This window comes from Cannabis sativa, chromosome 5, assembly GCF_029168945.1.
Source record: "Cannabis sativa cultivar Pink pepper isolate KNU-18-1 chromosome 5, ASM2916894v1, whole genome shotgun sequence".
In the NCBI taxonomy this organism is placed as follows: domain Eukaryota; kingdom Viridiplantae; phylum Streptophyta; class Magnoliopsida; order Rosales; family Cannabaceae; genus Cannabis; species Cannabis sativa.
Genome location: NC_083605.1, coordinates 1,244,218 through 1,263,971, shown reverse-complemented (window position 1 = coordinate 1,263,971; position 19,754 = coordinate 1,244,218). Strand labels below are relative to the sequence as shown.

The following is a 19,754-nucleotide window of genomic DNA, read 5'->3' as shown; positions in this document are numbered from 1 at the left end:
TCTTAGTGGTAGCTAGCTAGACTAAAAATACTAGACAAGTCGATCTTTCTTCCTTCTCAATAATGTTTATAATAATTTTCTTTAATTTTGAATCACTTTTACACCAACAAATTAAAAATAAAAATAAAAAAAAAATTGGTACCATACATTTTTTTTATTTATTAATTACTAATTGCTAAGTGCTAACCTCATCCATGTGATGATATGCTAAACAATCCTTCATGATAGATTAAATTTTATATTTTCAATTTTATTACTTTGATATTATATATTATGACTTTAAGTTTTGTATATATGAATTTTAAATATTGTACCTAATTACATTAAAATAAAATTCAATATATAATAAAAACAAGGGAATTTTACAAAAATACTGCTTTTGAACCAAAACTTTACAATTATACTGGGACACGGCAAAAACAACATTTTTACTGCCCCAGCCCAATTTCATTACTTTTGTACTGCCCAAGCCCAACATCATTTCATTTATACTGTGAACAGTAAAACACACGGGAAACAACCTTGTTCGTGTGTGGGGAGACGCCGGAGACGGAAATCACCAAGAAAAAACCATTAAATCCGGCGAAGAGTTTTTTGAGAAGGAATCAGAATTGAAGAACAAGACGTACAGAAAACTGTCCCCCCAAAATAACAGAGGTAAACACAACAAAACCCAAAAAATAATTTAATTCTTAAGAAACCAAAAAAAAAATAAAAAATAAAAAAAATCAAGATTTAGATCTGAAGTTTTAAACAAAAAAAACGAAAACACAAATGTGATATTGTTTAATTTATGATGCAAATACATAAATGAGGGTTGTTCTATTGTTAATTTGACGTTTGTAACACAAAATGATTTCGAAAAAAAAAAGTGATAAATTAGTACAATTATTCAAACACAACATCAGGGTTGTTCTAATGTTGTTTTGCGGTTAGTAATACAACAACATTCATACATATATGTATCAGACAAATATAATAATAAAAACTAAAAAAAAAATAATGGGTATTTCTGTTTGGTTGTTTTTGTGTTGTTTTATTGTTGTTATTTTATTTTTTTTTTTGTTGATTTTATTTTTGTTGTTTTGCTATTGTTTTATTGTTGTTGTACTATTGTTTTAACATTAAATAAGACCCTGGAATGACAGGTAATGGAACGTCTACCAGTACTCATCAAGAGCAATGGACAATGGAATGAAGATCACAATTATGTGAACTATGTGGCTAGTGGAGAATTCATACCAACAAAATGCAAGTACGAAGAGTTACTGCAAATACTGGTTACTTCATTGGGGTGCGAAAACACCAGCACAACACTACAAATACAGTACCAAGCTAAAGAAGGGATACCACCGATCAAAATATGCAACGATCGAAGCCTCTACTTTTACTTGGAATTGAAAATGAAGGAAACAGATTTCACGACATATCCACTATGTGTCAACCAGCAAAACAACAACACAACACCTGCTGCAACACCAAATTCGATATCCACAACAACACCGAATGAATATAATGTGGCAATGATCGAAAACAACACAACAACGCTTGAAAACAACATAACAACAACAGAATCATACACAACGGGACAAAGAAACGAAGAAGGGGAAAAGTCGAAACAATAGAAGATGAGGAGGACAAATTCGACATAATTGACTATGCAAATCACAGTTCTTTGAAGAAATGGTAGAACAACTTGAAAACACCAGTAAAAAACTGGATCCAGAAATCGACATCAACAATGCAAAGTTAATAACAGACAAGCAACACCCCGAAGTGGAAAAAGGATAGGCATACAAAGACAAAGAAACTCTAAAAAATGTCCTCAGCTACTACGCAATCAAAAACAACTTTCAGTACAAAGTGTGGAAGTCCTGCTCTCAAGAGTACAAATTGAAATGTGTTTACGAAAGCTGCAATTGGTCACTAAGAGCATCGAGAAATGGCCCAACAAACACATTCATAATCAGGAGGTTGGTTTTTTAATAGTTTTTTAATGTTGTTTTTGTTGTCAGCCTTAACAAATGCCCTGTTTCCACAATTTGTACTGAAATACACATGTTTGGTATCTGCAACAGGTTTGTTTTAATAGTTTTTTTGTTGTTTTTTTGTTTCAATAGGTTCTCAAATATGCACACATGCCCCATAAATATTAGGCATGAAGACCAAAGGCAAGCAACATCGAAACTGATAGGGGAATGCATAAAACCGAAGTTCTTGAACATAAAGACCAAGGCAACAGCGATGGACATAAAAGGGGAGTTGAAATACAGATTTGGCATCAAAATGAACTATATGAAAGCTTGGAGAAGTAAGGAACATGCGGAAACGACTTGAGAGGTAATGCTAGTGACTCGTACGACTTAATACCGAGTTTCTTACACATGGTGGAAAAAACAAACCCCGGATCATTTGTCGATCCGAAAACGGCGAGAAGACAACGGCTTGCTCTTTGTTTTCATGGCGTTGGATGCATCCATAAAAGGGTGGGGAGCATGCAGACCGATAGTTGTTGTGGACGGAACGTTCCTCAAAGCAGCTTATGGGGGAACTTTGTTGTGCGCATGCACACAAGATGCAGCAGGTCATATTTTTCCACTAGCGTTTTGTGTTGCAGATTCTGAGAATGACCAATCTTGGAAATGGTTCTTCAAAAAATTTAAAGAAGCGTATGGTGTACGGGAACACCAATGCCTAATTTCGGAACGTAAATGAAAGCCTCATCAAAGCGCGAGAGAAATCTATCCGTAAATTGCACACGATATCTTGCGGTTACCACATTTTGAGCAACCTTAAAACAAGCTTCAAACAACATGCTGCCAAATACAATCTGTCATTCTTTGGAGCAGTGAAAGCCTACACAGAAAAGCAATTCGAGTTCCACATGGCTGAATTGGATGGATTGGACAAACGCATAAGACCTTACATCAAAAAAATCGGGTATGAAAAGTGGTCAAGAATTCATAGCCAAAACAAGAGTTATTCCACAATGACCTCAAACATATCAGAATCACTGAACGCTGCAAATTTGGCAGCAAGGGAGCTACCAATTACAACGCTGCTAGAATGCTTGAGAGCATTGGTGCAACAATGGACGCATACTAATAGGACAAAAGCACACAACACCTTCACTAAGCTATCACCAACTGGAGAAGACATACTGTTGAAAAATTACACATACTCATTGAATCTGGAGGTAAAATATTAATTATGCTTCTTTTTTTTTGTAGTGTTGTAGTGTTGTTGTAGTGCTGTTTTAATAGTTTTGTATTGTTGTTGTAGGAATTACAGCTATGTTTGATTTTTTTTTTCAATAAAATTTAAAACAGGTTAAAGCAACAACAGATTACTTATTTGAGGTAACAAGAATGAAAGAATCGTGGGAAGTAGACCTAGAAAAAAGAACATGCACGTGCAACAGGTTCCAAATAGATGAAATGCCATGCGGGCACGCAAAGGGCCGTGATGAGGGAGATGAACATGGACCCGTACACCTACTGTTCAGATTACTACACAAAAAAAAATTGGCTGGCAACTTATTCAGGGACAGTTTACCCAATAGGACACCAAAGTGAATGGGAGGTACCGGAAGAAGTGAAAAATATTATAGTCTTGCCTCCACATGAAAGAGTAAAATCAGGAAGACCAAAAACATTAAGAAGGAAGGCTGGATGGGAAAAGGATCAACACAACAAGTACAGCAAATGTGGTGAACTGGGGCATAACAAAAGAACATGCAGCAGAAGACGTAGAAGGGAATAAAAACAACAACAGAACAACAGTGGAAAAACAAAAGAAAACTACACATACGTTTTGAGAATTAGATATTGAGGAATTTAAATTTCTGAAATACAAAGGGAATACAGTTTTTATTTGAAAAACATTGATTACATTGGGAATTGTTGATACTCTAGATTGGATATTAAAAGATGTTGGATACTAAATTGAATATATATATATATATATATATGAAGTTTGTTATTGAAACAGTTTGTGTTTTTAATACTGAAATGAATATTTGGATTCAAAAAAACAGAGAAACTATAAGAAAAAAAAAACAAAAAAAGAAGGGATGTGAAATGAAAAAACAAACAACTTTAACATACCAACTTGTTTGTACATAAAAATAATAAGAAAAAACATACAAAAATAAAAGATTACATATTGTCCACACAAAACGTAAGGAAAAACAACAGAACACCAATGTTTGTTTACGAAAAACAACATGAAAAATATTAAAACAACATTAAAAAACTATAAGAACAATGACATTCTGATTGAAAAAACAAATCACTTCTTGGGAAGGCTGGGAGGGGCCTCAGATTCACTTTCAATGTTCTCAGTTTGCTTCTTCATCCCATATTGATAAAATAAAGCAGCCAAACGATCGCGGTGAATTTCCACATCAAAATCAGAGGATGGGATGGGTTTGCCATCAATGAAATACTCAGCAAATGATGCAACAAAAACACCACAATCACTGGAAAAAAAAAACAAGAAAACACAAAAAAAGACACTATGAGAACACTGATAAAAAACAAAGTCAATAACAAAAAAAATAAAAATACAAACAACCAGTGAAAAACATTGAACACTAAACATAAAACTTACGCTGTGACCTGCTCGGGTAAACCATCAACAGCAACAGTAGGGAACGGTTCCATAGTGCTAAACTTAGTTTCGTTGCGAAGGCCTTTGAAGTCTAACATAGAGAAGTAATATGGTAAAATAACAGAGAAAGGCTTGCAAGCCTCTTTGGCAGCAGTCATATACCTCCCAGAACGCAATGAATTGTACAGATATATGCGCCTATCAACTATGTTAAGACGACCACAAATCCAATGATCCTGTAATTTTACATTGATAGGCATAACAACATGATCAACCAAATGCCAAGGAGTGGCACATAATATCTTACCACCTTGAATGTACTGGGCCACATTGTGAGAAAGAGACAACACCGATATATCGTTGTTTTTCTCAACAAACCTCTCATACAAAGTTGTTATGCTAGAACAAAAGAGGCAATCAGTTGTGGTGACTTTGATTTTCGGCTCGGCTGAGTACATTATTTTCTTACGAAGATAATAGAAAATGATGTCAATGTGCTGAACAAACAGATAAAAAAAAGTAAGTAAAAAAACATTCAAACTTATAAAAAACTAACAGAACAACACTTAAAAACATTAAAAAAAATAAATAAAAAAACAATATGTAAAATAATAATAATAATAAAATAATAACTTACAGAATTGGTAAGGAAACAATTAGGGTAGGCAAGGTTGTGAAACCACATCTTGTTGCTGATGTCCTCAACACCAAAACGAAATGGCGGAAATATAGTGTCCTTACCCTTACAATACACATTAGTTGTTGTGCTAAAAAAAAACAAATAAAAAAATATCAAAACACAAATGAAAAAATAAAAAACAAATAGAAAACGATAACAGATATACAACTGAAAACACCTACAAAAATACTTACTTAGATTTATGCTTTCTAAGACCTGTATCAACCCACTTGACAAACTCAGCTTCCAATTGCGGATCGACAGGTTCACCAATCTTGTTGTCCAACGGGCACAAACCACGCACATATTTAACGACCTTATACACAGAATCATCAGGAGAAACCGAGGATGAACTCGATTTAGATGCACCGAAGCAAGCTCAATGAATGGGGATTTCAAAACGCCTCCTTTCTTCCGATCCCTCTTTTGAGGACGTAAAATAGGAGTCTCTTGAAAAACAACCATTTCAAGATCGATCTTCTCGAAGTCTCAACGGGGAGCAGGGGCATGAGTTGAGGAACCAATCTAAAAAAGAGAAAGGATAAATAAAAAGACTTATTTTTAAATTTCAAACAGTACAATAAAAACACCATAAAAACAACAATAGAATACCAAATAAATACAAATTAAAAAAAAAAAAAAACATAAACACAAACCAAATTCTCCACAGCTTTAACAGCAGATGCAATTGTTGCATCAACATCAATGTTCTCCTCCCCACCTTGAGACTGTTCAGGCTGATAACAAAAAAAACAGTAAAAAACTATTAAAACAAACACAAAACACAGAAATACACACAAAAAAGCACAAACAAAAATGATGTCCAAACAAGAAATACACATGTTTGATCTCTGCAATAGGTTCCACAGGGTCAGAATTCTTGGCATCATCCACCTTGCCGGTATCATCATCCCTCGAAACAACCTCAGGGACAACAACACCCTCATCGTTACGAACATCGCCCGTGTGAGCCTCATCCCCGACCAAAGACCAACACCATCTCCACCCAGATCATCATCATCATCATCAGTTTCATCGTCATGATGATCATCTCCTTTGTCATCGTCGAATTTATCATCCTCGTCTTCCTCCGAAGTGGAATCTTCATCATCCTCATTTTCTGAAGTACGAAGAGCATCTTCAGACTGAGATCCATTGTGAGTGAGACCACCTTGGGATGACTGAGAACAAAAAAAAAAAAAAATTAATTAACTGTATAAAACAACATAAAAACACTACTAAAAAAATAACAGAAAAAGTAATGACAATTAAAAAAAAACACCTCAATAAGAATGTCCAGCTTCTTGTTCATCTCAAAGAACGAGATTTCATAAGAATCCCTTGCTGGCTGACAACAACAGATAAACACTTTTTAAATTCCTCAAACTCAACTCGGGAGACATTCTCATGAGCAGTTGATGAAGAAGAACCCATCAAGCCAGGTTGACCAGCAGGCTTGGAACCACCTTTAATTTTGAATTTCACAGCCTCGGGAGTAGTCTCACCAGAGAAAAAATCAGTGAGGCTCAAACTCAATCTCTCAACGGAAGTTGGAGTGAGGTTTCTTAATTTTAACTGAAACAACAAAAAACAATATGCACATGAAACTGAAATTATAAAATAACAACAACAATAAAAACATAAAGTATAAATAATGTATACAAAAACAACATTAAAACAACAGTGGAAAAATAATAAAAAACAACAGGATTACCTCTTTCAAAGACCGATCGAAAATGAGGGTGTTCATGACATCCATTTTCACCATACCCTCCTTGTCCTTGGGTAATTTAGGCCAATTCAAAATCCTTGGAATGCCAACATTTGAGTACAAGGATAGTTTCCCAATAACATACGGGCAACACTCGAAAAACCAGAATTGAATAGCCAAAGGAAAACCCAATAACCTGTAATACCCACCATCCTCGTCACTACGAACTACCCTCTTATAACCAGAATCTATCTTACCCTTCAAAGAATGCATAGTGATATCAAAACAATGCTTGCCCCACCCAAATTCATTATATCGACCACTATCCACAACATCTATTTCCTCAGACGAAACAACTTTACCCGGGGGACCACCTAACAAATAACACTGCACAAAATACAATACAGCCAACTTGACTGCAAGATCGTCGTTATCCTTAAGATTGTCAGCAATAAAAGCAGTCTGAATAGCACCCTTGGTAATTTTTTTGTACCCCTTAAAACAAGATTTGACCAATTCATTATCATCTTGCTTAAACTGATAAAAATCAGAATCAACATGACAATCTAACCCCGTGACCAACGCAAACTCTTCGATACTAAACCTAAGGTATTTCCCTTGGACACAAACCCAAAACTCCAACCCATTAGGCTGCTGAACCTCCCTCAACAGCAAACAATGAAGCAATTGGTAATGAATTATGTACTCAGGAATTCGAAGAAAATAACCAAACACAGATTTTGAAAAAATTTCCAATTGGCTTTCAGTTAAAATTCTCTTAATGTCACCAAGTACAGAGTAATACCCAGATGTTACTACTCTAGAATGATAAAATTGAGATCGAGTGTACTTGCATTCCCAATCCTAAAAAACAGAACAATGAAAACACTGATAAAACACTATAAAACACTACGAAAATAACAACAACAAAAAAACAATAAAAAAACATAGAACAGAATGCATAACATGACAAACCTCAACAATCCTATTAACAGGAATTTCTTCAGAAACACCTGATGATGGCAACACCTTCACAGGGGATTTATCCTTGCCCTAAAATAAAAAAAAACAACACCAACAAAACAACAAATAAAAAATTAACAAAAACACATAAATAAATCAAACAAGATATATAAAACAATTACAAATACATAAACAAAAACAAACAAATACCCAGATATATGAACTTCAAAAATCGAATTTAACAAAAAAACAAAAAAACCTCAAAAACAACAACAGATAAATAGTAAAATACCTTAACAGAAACAGGCGACTTAAGAAATTCAGAATCCAACTCAAAATCTGAGTCTGAATTTTCAACAACAGTTCGAGGTCTTTTTCCTCGAGTGTTCTTCGAAGGTCCAGCAATGGTTTTTCTTTTAACAGAAGGGGAAGTGGGGCTAGGAGGGTTCTCTTTCAGATTTTTTTTACCCATTTTTGATTTGGGTCTGGTTTTCTGCGATTGTTTTGTGGGTTTTGTAACTTTGGCCGGAGATGGTGATGAACGAGTAACGGCCATTATGAAGAACTATGAAGGTATTTATAGACAAAAATAATAAAAATGGGAGGGAAAATGAGAGGGAAGTTTAAGATAGTGGGATGGGATTTGAAATTTTTTAAAATGAAAAAACCACCCACTATTACAACCGTCTAAGCAAACTGAAAATGAGGAAGAAGATGAACAGTTGAGGTGAGAGAGATTACCAATTACAAAATTTAGATTCGAAAATAATAAAAAAAAATAAAAGAAAAATACATAAATACAATACTTTTTGATCAGAACACATAACCGTCAAATCAAACAATTAAATTTTTTTTTTTAAAAAAAAAACGTGGCAAAACCCTATCGTGACAAGTGGCAATGATAAATCCCTTACACGGCTAAAGTTTAAAAGGCAGTAAACTGCCAAAAAAAAAAAAAAACAGTATAAATGTTGTTTCCAGCGTGGCACAGTATAAATGTAATAAAATGGGAAAAATCAGTAGTGGGTGTAAATTTCCCTAAAAACAATTAATATTGTTGTATATATATGTAAAATTAAATTTTAAAATTTAGAGGATCGGCTAAATTAGTGGTCAAACAAAAATTTAAAAAATGTGTAATCTTAATATTTTTTTGGTAAGGTAATCTTAATTATTATTACACTAGAATTAATAATTAACCATGTTGGAATCATGCTGAGTCACATGCTCTCTGGCTGCTTATCTTATAAACTCACAAAAAGCTTATCTTAAAAGGATATATATATAGGTAATTATTAATTATTTATACCTAGCCATTATTGGATTACATTAAATATGTATTGGATAAGATAAATGAAAAGTTAGTCTATATAGTACATACATATACATTATTATTTTTTTTAGAAATGGAGAAATTCTCATTGAAGGCATTTGTCAAAAATTCGAATACAAATTTAGTAAATTCGTTCACCAAACTATAATCAGAATCGGCTCAAACATTAAGTAGCTTGAATTATTGCACAAGACTCTTATTTTTTAAGACCCAATTTTTGTATTTTTTTTTAAGAAATGGAGAAATTATCATTGAAGGCATCTACCAAAAACCCGAATACAATGACTCAAACACAATCATGTAAACTCCGCCACCAATACCATAACCAGGGTCGCGGCCCAAATATTAGATAGTTTAGGCCATTGTATAAAGGTTTACATTTTTTAAGGTTCAATTTTTTTCATTTTTTTTAACCAATTTTATTTTCTTTCTATTATACATACATAAATAAAAAAAATTATAATTGTATCTTAAAAATAAAAGCTAGTAATAAAATTATGGTCTAATGTACATAAATAATTTTTTTTTTAATAAATGATCTAATTTTAAACTTTTAAACAACGCCCTCAAAATATTTGAACCGACTCTGACCATAATATATATATATATATATAGTCTAAAAAAAGAAGAGTTTTTACAAAAATACTGAATTTTAAATAAAAAAATTACAACTTTACTTCCACACAGAATTTTTTACAAAAATACTGTCTTTCTAAAAACACATGTAAAACAACAAAACAGAACAATTAAAAATAACAGTTAAACAACTAAAAAACAACCGTAAAACAACATTGAAAACTTAACACAGTGCACAGTATAAAACTAATACAGAATGCATTATTTTTGAAAAAATTTCGTCCCACATTAAAAAAAAAAAATATATATTAAAAATTTCAAAAACCCAACCATCTAAACAAGAAAATGTGCCATGGTGCTCTCAGTTCGTTTAAAATACAAGAAATTAACATCTTTTAACATTGAAACACATAGAAAGAATTTACAGAACCAAACTCAGTCAATTTTTCTTTTTTTCTTTTTTTTTTTCTTTTCTTTTTTCAACAAAGTGAGGATGACTCTTTGACAACCTGATTCCACATCAATTTCAGTGTATCCCAACCGAGAGTAAACAAAGAGCCCATAAAGGATGACCATAAAATATTGTTTTAATTATAAATTATATATAAAAAAAATAATAAAAGAGTCAAAAGTGAAAGGGCCTTAATTAAATTTTTCTCTTTAACTATGTTGGTCTATATATTATAAAAAAAAAAAAAAAAAAAAAAAAAAACAGCTTGGTTGATCAATTAAAATAAGAAGAAATTAGTATATTATTGTTGATCAACTTGTTAATTATTATATAATCATATAAATTAACTTTGAAATCTTGAACAAAATGTACACTTAGCTATATATATGATGATAAAGAGATATTGTGTTTTTCAACTCTTATAAAATGGAATATTTCATAGATGTATATATGCTATATGGTTCCTTCTAAATTTGTTATTTTTTTCAGAACTATTTTCGATATTAAATAATTTTGTGAATTTAAATTTTAATTAACTAAATCTTATATACATTCAACTAGTTAAAATTATAGTTAAATATATATTCATAACTTTATTCAATCACACAAATGCAACTATATAAGTACTCAATTTAATTATAAAGTACGATCAATACAATACAAAAGTAGTTGACTAATTGATGATATTGATATATGTAGATTTTTTTTTTAGTCGTATTTAATTTGTATATATTCTATATATAGCAAATTCTTCAGTCCTTCCCTTATATATGTACTTTTGTCGGTAATAGAAAAAATATTTAAATACTCACCTAAATAAAAGAAAAATATATATTACGGGACTTTAAGCATAAGTAGTAAAATATTTTTGTTGATGCATTGTAATATTGAATAATTGTACACATTTTAATTTAATAAAATAATATGAATAACCACTACAAGAAAAATAGGATATTGGCACATTCAATTAGGGCACGACTTAAAGTGGTGCCCATATTTTGGTATACTTTGGGCCGACACTACTATAGTCGTGCCCCTATATATTTTTTTTTTTAATTTTGGAGGTATGTGGGCACGACATGTGGCCCAATGGACATGATAAAGTCGTGCCAATTTAGTTTTAAAAAATACCTACATGTCGTGCCAATCAACAGATGGATACTAAACAATGAATTTGTTGGCACTAATTTAATCGTGCCAATATCCATTTTTTCTTGTAGTGAACAGATAATATAAGGTGTGATCATATCGGTATAATATTAAGCACTCCAAATAATAACAACGCCCTAAATAAAATATTATAGTTTCTTTGACTTGAAAGTAAATAGGTAACCTGAAATAATTGCCACAATTACTCAATCTTTTTTAAAAAAAAAATTAAACACGTTACTATATATATATAACATATATCTGTCTTATTTTTGAAGTCAACCAAACTATGGAGCTATATATATATAATATATATATATACACAATACATACATATATACTTATTTATATAAGTTGATACGATCTGTCTCTGATCAGGAGCTATATAGATCGTGTATCGTATGTCTGAATACGATCCATGTACGAAGGAATATGCCATGAAGTTTTTCAACGCGTATATATATATACATATTTATATATATATTGTGTTGATTATATTTTAGTGAATATAATAAAGTGATGAGATAATTAATTTTTGTGATTTGACATTGCAGTTTTCTTCGAAGATGCCAAGCATGATATAGCCAAAGATGACGCCGTCAACAATGGTGGTAGCTAGGGTTTATTATATATACACACATATATATTAATATATTATAAAAAGAAAGAAAGAAAGGACCGTACACGTACCCTATGAAGAAGAATATCTGCTTTCCTTTATATATACGAATATAATCTCACAAAGCAACATCTTGTTATAACACAAAGCAATAATATTATTAGCTCAACTTTTATACTAAACTATTTTCTTCAATCTCTAATTAGAAGAAGAAGCAGAAATGGAGAAAAAGACTATTGATTACATGTTAGTTCCATTAGGGCTTTTTGCTATGGTGACTTACCATGCTTGGCTTCTCTATCGAGTTATATACCACCCTACCAAGACGATTATCGGTGTCAACGCCATCCATCGCCATTCTTGGACTCGTGCTATGATGGAGGTAAGAAAGTAGGGCAAAAACATATGACACTCTTTAATGACAGTTTTAAACTGTCGTTAAAGATTTCGTGTCTATATATGTTAGTCGTTAAAGTCTAATTATTAAACTGTTGTTTTGTTTGTAGAATTTACACAATAATGGAGTTGTGTCTGTTCAGTCGATGAGAAACAATATATTGTCGTCGACTCTTATGGCTACGGTGGCCATAACGCTCAGTTCTCTAATCGCTGTGCTGATGACTAATTACGATGGAAAAGCTAAAATTGAATTGTTTGTTTTTGGAAATAAAAGTGAAGCTAGTTTATCTGTCAAGTATTTTTGCATAATGGCTTCCTTCTTAGTTGCTTTCTTATTCAACTTGCAATCAACAAGGTATTTTCCCTTTGAGATTATCTATATTTTGTAATTATCATGTAAATATTAGATTAAATCATCAATAATTAATAGTAATTAGAGTAATTACATTAATTAAGCTTATAAAATTACCAAAATGATCATCTCCAAAGTAATTATTTTTTTTTTATGTAAGATAATTAATATATTCCAATTCATGTGGAGCATTTGCTATAATAAGGTCCAACTACTCTAAGACATGAAATATTATTAATGGTGTGGGTGCAATTTAGTACATTAAATTTAAAGTTATATAAACTCAAATATTTTAAATCAGGTATTTATTTACGTTAATAATAATATAAATATTTATTGTGTTGGACACCTTAAAGTATTTTTTTAACATTTTTGCGTGTTTTGTTTTGCAGTTATTATAGCAATGCGACCACTCTAATTAACATGCCGTACAAGAGATTATCGGAAGATGATGAACACGAACAACTACTAGTTGATTTCGTAGCGAACAACGTGATCATGGGAGGCTATTTCTTTTCATTAGGGTTACGAGCTTTCTACATCGCGTTCGCTCTATTCTTATGGATATTCGGTCCTCTTCCCATGTTTATTTACAGCTTTGTTTTGGTTTTCATGCTCTATTTCTTGGATATTAGCTTTCATTGTGAGGGGATTGTTGATGTTTCTGATGAAGACATTAGTGTTAGGAGACCAATAATCTAATTAAATAAATAAATAATTATGTTTGTATTTTTGTTTAGGTTGGTCAACTACTTCTTGATGAGAATTAATTATTATAAATAACATATATATGTGTAATTAATATCTTGATGAATTGTTGTTGTGATTAATCATATTCAATCCAAGTAATTAAATTGCATATTTATTAATTAAATAATAATAAAAGTAGTACCAACTTATTCAATATGTTTTCACATATATGTATATATATAGATACTGTATATTCCGTACCATTTATTCTAGAAAATGACAATTCACTAACACACAAAAAAGTACTAAATGCTGTCGTTTTCGTTGATAGTTTTGTCGTTGGTGATTTCATGTTTCATATTTTAGTTTCAAGTTGGCAACTTGGTCAAAAAAACTAATTAATAAAAAGTCAAATAATTATGCATGCATATACGTACCAAATGAATTTTACACCTCATCCATATATAAATATAAAAACATAAAGACAAAAATATGATGTACTTTTTTTCATAATCTAAAAAAAAAATTATGTGAAATTGTCAATTCATATATATAATTGCTTATATAATAAAAATAATTATATCACTTATATGTATAAGCAACTCATGTATATATAATAGCTTGATATATAATAGTATGAGTAAATATTATTTTCAATAATAGTTATTGATTAGAATTTTTGTCTTGTCAAATAATAATAATTAGATTTATATTTTTGAAAATTATAAAAAAAAAATAAGCATTGAGCTTATATAATCAAATTTAAAAGTGTTCTGACTAAATTAATTATATTTTTTTTATTTATTCATGGTAGATACTGGTTTCAAATTGATTATGTTAAATGAAAAAATTGATAAAAATTGAGTTCAAGATCTATTAATTTTGTATTATTTTGAAAAACGTCTATAAATTGTTATTTATCAAAATAGATAGTTTAATTAGTAATTTTTACAAAAAAAGAATCAAAAATAGCATTTACCCTAATAGTAATATGACGAAAAAGCAAGGGAAAGTATTTTAAATTACTAAATAAAATTATATAAAAGCCCTCACTAAAAAATTAATTGATAAATAAACCCTCACAATAGAGGAAGTAAGGAAGAAATATGAATAAAAGGAACTATCTCTTTTTTCCTTTGTTGTCTAGACTTATTCCCATTATTCTAAATCTCTCTCTTTCTTTTTTTTCTTAGGTTGATAGAGTTGATCTGTGGCCATTCGTCGGTCACAGTGCTTCTAGGTTCATGGCGTTTCGTGGTGCACGAAGCTTCGTCATTGGTGGTCCTTGATGAGTTTTTTTTTTGTGTTGTGAACCCTTGATGGTGTATTAATATGTATATTTTGGTATAAATTTTTGGAATCTAATTACAAAAACTGTTTCAAGGAACTGATATATTTTTTTTTGATTTATTTTTTTATTTTATTTTTTACTTTTAATCCCGGTTATTTCATAAAAACTGGGATAAAAAGTCCCCCTTTTATCCCGGTTTTTATGAAATAACCGGGATAAAAAGTTCCCCTTTTATCCCAGTTTTTTAAAAACTTTTTATCCCACTCGCATATATCCCGGTTTTCATTTTAGCGAAAACCGGGATAAAAGGCCTTAAAAACCGGGATTAAAAGCCTTTATTTGTAGTAGTGAAAGGAACTATCTCTTTTTTCCTTTGTTGTCTAGACTTATTCCCATTGTTGTTTCTTAATTAGTTTTCTAGATTTTGGTTCAACCAACCTAACTTCTCAGTCAAAAATCTGTAATGAACACTACAAAAAAGAAGAGAAAGAGAAAAGAAAATTTCGCATTAATAGAAAAGTGAAGCGAAAACAAATTAGCATTGGTACAGTTATCGGTCGACACTAAAATTGTGACGCATATGTGATGTCTGGTTTTGGCATGTAAGTTACCGATGCCTTTACATATAATTCTTGAATTTGCTATCCTACTAATAATTTTTCTTCATTGATGAAAAAGTAGTGTAGGAAAAAATCAATTTTTTTCTTGTAGAATTAGTATATGTTATTTATTATATATTTGGTTAGGTTGTGTTACATGAGCAGGTTGACACTAATTTTCAAATGCTTACATTTATTGGATTTTCAAGTTGAAAATAGTAGGATAATCGAGCTTGTTACTTTTTCTCTTTTAATTAATAGTCTGATTAATAGTGAAGCACTTAATTGTCAACCCTAATGTACGTAAATTGTAAGAACTCGTAAAACTGTAATTAATAAACATATGGAGAAATGTGAAAGAAAAAATATCAAAACTAAAATTGTGACGCATATGATATTTGGTTTTGGTACCATGTATATAAGCTATCGATGTCATACTATATATAAAAATGTTTATTGTGGTTAGACGTAAATTATTATTTTTATGTTGTTACTAAAAAGTTTACGGCAACAAATATTAGTCATTAAATATATTTTTATTAACTACAACATAATTATTGTAATTAAAATTAAATTAATAAGTGCATCTGAATATATACTACCAAAATTCTATTGTAATTTAGAACAAAGAGATAAATGAAAAATGATCGATGGTGGAAGATTGATTTTTCTCCATAACTTTTTTAATTATTAATTTACCTTATACCTTATACAGCTTAAAAGTGCATCTATTCAAAATTAAATTTTACAAATTTATTCAAGTTTATTTTCTTCACAATTTTAAATCATTCAATTAATAGACAATTAAGTTTTTTTTTACAAATCTACAAATTTTATTTAATATTTGAGTTTTAGAGATTTTCTATATGGACTAGTTCTTGGGAAATTATATATATAAATAACTTGGAAGGATGTTTGTACACTAAAGCAAGATGGAGGATAGACTTCTAAAATATTCAAGATTAAAATATTTAGAAATAAAAAATTTAAGTTACGATTAAAAAGTTATCATTAAAAGCTGATTTTTTGTAGAGTCATATTATCATGTTATTTTTTTTTTTTTTTTGAGTGTAACGTAATGATATTTTTACAATGAATTAATAATTTGTAGCTTAAAAGTCATGAGTCATATATTATCATGTCACATAATTCTAAAACTTGCTATATCCCTATACGTTTTAATTTTTCTTCCCCCATTTGATGAAAAAGTAGTGCTAGAAAAAATCAATTTTATTCATGTAGAGTTTAGTTTATTATTTATTATATTTGTTTAGGTTGTGTTACATAATCTTCAAACTGCATACTACTAGTATTTATCGGATTTTCAAGTTAAACTATACGAACTCATTAAACTTATAGAGAAACTTCAAAAGAAAAATATCGAAAATCAAAACTGTGATGCATGTGATGATGTCTAACATTTACTACAAAATTTTTTATTTAATTTTAGTCACAATAAAATTTGTGACTAAAGATAAAAAAGTTGTGGCTAATTATAAATTATCATTATTGTGTTGTGACTAAAAGATCCGTAGTTAATTAAAAGTATTAGTCACAAAAATAATAATTTGTTGTGACAAAATGCTTTTAGTCACAATATTTATTATGACTAAAATTAAATTAGTGATGACAACTTGTAACTGAATATTATGTTTTAGTCATAAGTAACTTTTTGTTGTGACTAAAATTAGTCTCATTAATTTAATCATAAAAAAATTATGTTGTGACTAAAAGATTATCTATAAATGTAACAGTTTTTTGTAGTGATTAACACCACTCGTATATAAGCTACCGTTCTATTTTTACTTTTAGTTACAAGAAAATAAATTTATGATTAAAGGTGAAAAAATTGTAACTAAGCATAAATTATTATTTCTATGTAATTATTAATTAAAAATATTAGTCAAAAATATTATAATTTGTTGTTAATAAATATATTTTTAGTGACTAAAACTAAATTATTAGGTTATGTCACATGTTGACACTAATTTTCAAACCGCATATGTAGTATATGGAATTGTTGGTTTTTGAAAAGAAAAAAATTCTACGTACACATATGTTCATATACTAATATTTATTGAATTTTTTGATTTGAAAATAGTAGGATAATCTAGGTTATTTTCTTTCTTTGAATTAATAAATAGCCCAATTAATATTTAAACACTTAATTGTGTCCAACCCTAATGTAAACGGTGAAAACTCGTAAAACTGCAATAAACTTATAGAGAAACTTAACTTCAAAGGAAAAATATTTCAGAGTAATAATAAAAAATGTATTTTTCTCTTGGATTATTGGTAATTGATACAATAATTTTCCAACTACTTTACAAAGAGGGTGACATTTTATTTATAAGTAAGCTCTATTAGATCCGAGGCTTTGCTGGAGATACTAATAGAGCGAAAAAGGTAGTGGTAGTCGGGTTTCAAGCATGCATGCTATTAGAAGCGTCGAGATGCTACAACTTTCGTATACCTTCTTGCACTGATGTCACTCCTCATTTGAAGCCTTGTTATGTGGTGTGGTCGTAGATTTGATTTGTCTTGTTCGTTCATGTCCTTTAATGTTGGTGTACCTCTGGCGTTTTACTTTCTCAATACATCTCGGATTTTAAGTTATTTATTATTTTATTGCTAATTATTGGGAAACTTAACATTTTGGACCTTCCAAGCCTAAATAAAGTCTCGTGAGATGGTGATCTTGCAGCCTGGCGAGATGGTGACCTAGTGGCCTTGTGTAGAGGGTGGCCATTTGTGTTTATATTGATGTTATGTCGAGATCCATATATATTAATATAGATATATGCTCAACACAAATTAACACGACTTATTATATAATAATTGTATCAAAAAATGATAACCAAACATGACTAATTTATAAACGAATTGACACGATAAGATACAATTTATGTAAACCTTTCATAAATGGATTTTTTCTATAATTGGATCAAACACATCGACCCCTTAACCTATTAACAACTTATTTAACATCTTTATGATCTTTTTTATGACTTGTTAAAATCTTAAATTAATTAAACAATTCATTAACAAGTTTTATATTAGTCGTATCAACCAAAATATAATCTATTTATTAAACGGGATAGACAAGTAAATTTGAAAATGATCAAAAATAATTACAATTTTACGTTCAAAGAATGTTTTTTTTTTATATTTTTACGGTTTTTCAAAAAATAACACGAAAACAACATAAAATCAACAAGAAAACTACATAAAAGTAACATCAAAATAACAATAAAAAATAACATACAGGATAACAAAAAAATCAACAACAAATTAACAAGATTACAACATAAAAAGACCGTATTTTCTGTAAATAAAATAAAAAATATCGTAAAAATATTTAAAATTCCGTGAAACTATATTTTTGTAATTTTTTTGTTGTTTTTATATTTTTGTGAAATAATTCCTAAAATAAATCCAAACATTTTTATTTCGTGTTAGTTTAGAGTCATATTATATCATATCAAATATATGAAACCTATTTTCCGTACGACTTTCCAAAGAACTAGGCAGGTTCTAATTTGCTTTTACGACTCAACTAACAACAATTAATTAATTAATTAATTAATTTTCACAATACATTTGTTATGAATTGATGACCTAGCTTGAGATAGAACTTGTAATTAAAATAATAAAGCACATTATATATATGAAACTCATTATTCAAGTACCGTACACCCCATGTGATGTAAGGAACTCAACCACTATGTGGAGAAAATTGCAGTCAAACTTATATGCTTGACACTCCTTTTCATGATCATACAGCTCACCTAGCCATTAATATAAGATTTTATAATTTTAATAATATCTTACTCTTCATTAAAATAATATCAAATAAAATTGGAATGATATTCCAAGCACATTCACTTATATACTTTTCTTCTTTTGTTTGTTTTTGAAATTTATAAACACTTATACTTATTGATACGAAATCTCTCTGATCAAAAGGGCATCGTGTACCGTACGTTGTGAAACTTTTCAAAGGAGAGAGATTAGAGAGAGAGAGCAATTAATATAATTAGTGCTCACACACACATAAATATTTATATTTGCTACACTAAAATTTTAGAAAGACATTCTTATAAGGCGCACTGCAGTGCACTCAGACGCGCCTCTCGACATGTCACGTTACGATTGGCTAGCGATACTTCCTAAAAGCTATTATATTAAATTATATGAGACCCGATACTTAATTGGACCAATAGCAATATTGACACATAGGCAAGTACTAGGCACCACTGGTACCCTTTAGCATTTCTCAAAATTCTGTACTCTCTCACCAAAAAAATTCATGTACATTTATTTCTAAATGT

General features: G+C 30.0%; 3 protein-coding genes across 3 annotated transcripts; 1 reads left to right on the top strand and 2 right to left on the bottom strand.

Annotated features, from left to right (window-relative positions):
- Nucleotides 1-4,080: 4,080 nt before the first annotated feature.
- Nucleotides 4,081-6,446, bottom strand: LOC115717459 (uncharacterized). Its single transcript, XM_061116022.1, has 8 exons — nt 6,437-6,446; nt 6,244-6,392; nt 5,947-6,027; nt 5,785-5,815; nt 5,485-5,668; nt 5,249-5,378; nt 4,612-5,108; nt 4,081-4,480 (listed from the first exon to the last, which is right to left on the bottom strand). The coding sequence occupies exons 1-8, from the start codon at nt 6,444-6,446 to the stop codon at nt 4,291-4,293; spliced, it is 1,272 nt and encodes a 423-aa protein (XP_060972005.1). The 3' UTR covers nt 4,081-4,290.
- On the bottom strand, nt 6,286-8,520 carry LOC115720284 (uncharacterized). The gene is made up of 4 exons (XM_061116021.1): nt 8,257-8,520; nt 7,977-8,054; nt 7,005-7,865; nt 6,286-6,865 (listed from the first exon to the last, which is right to left on the bottom strand). The coding sequence occupies exons 1-4, from the start codon at nt 8,518-8,520 to the stop codon at nt 6,599-6,601; spliced, it is 1,470 nt and encodes a 489-aa protein (XP_060972004.1). The 3' UTR covers nt 6,286-6,598.
- A 3,603-nt stretch (nt 8,521-12,123) lies between these two features.
- Nucleotides 12,124-13,572, top strand: LOC133038531 (uncharacterized). Its single transcript, XM_061116700.1, has 3 exons — nt 12,124-12,474; nt 12,599-12,846; nt 13,236-13,572. Exons 1-3 carry the CDS (start codon nt 12,313-12,315, stop codon nt 13,543-13,545), a joined length of 720 nt encoding a protein of 239 aa, XP_060972683.1. The 5' UTR covers nt 12,124-12,312; the 3' UTR covers nt 13,546-13,572.
- Nucleotides 13,573-19,754: the final 6,182 nt, after the last annotated feature.

Bases quoted from the DNA above. Each gene is read 5' to 3' on its own strand.
- LOC115717459 (XM_061116022.1), bottom strand. The intron at 5,816-5,946 runs GTTTGTGTTTAT...TCTCTTTTTTAG, and splicing joins TTAAAGCTGTGGAGAATTTG to ATTGGTTCCTCAACTCATGC. The intron at 5,109-5,248 runs GTAAGTTATTAT...CTGTTTGTTCAG, and splicing joins ATTGTTTCCTTACCAATTCT to CACATTGACATCATTTTCTA.
- LOC133038531 (XM_061116700.1), top strand. From the start codon at position 12,313: ATGGAGAAAAAGACTATTGATTACATGTTAGTTCCATTAGGGCTTTTT. The intron at 12,475-12,598 runs GTAAGAAAGTAG...TTTTGTTTGTAG, and splicing joins GGACTCGTGCTATGATGGAG to AATTTACACAATAATGGAGT. The intron at 12,847-13,235 runs GTATTTTCCCTT...TTTGTTTTGCAG, and splicing joins TTCAACTTGCAATCAACAAG to TTATTATAGCAATGCGACCA.
- LOC115720284 (XM_061116021.1), bottom strand. From the start codon at position 8,520: ATGGCCGTTACTCGTTCATCACCATCTCCGGCCAAAGTTACAAAACCC. The intron at 8,055-8,256 runs GTATTTTACTAT...TTTTTATTTTAG, and splicing joins AGTCGCCTGTTTCTGTTAAG to GGCAAGGATAAATCCCCTGT. The intron at 7,866-7,976 runs GTTTGTCATGTT...TCTGTTTTTTAG, and splicing joins CTGTTAATAGGATTGTTGAG to GATTGGGAATGCAAGTACAC.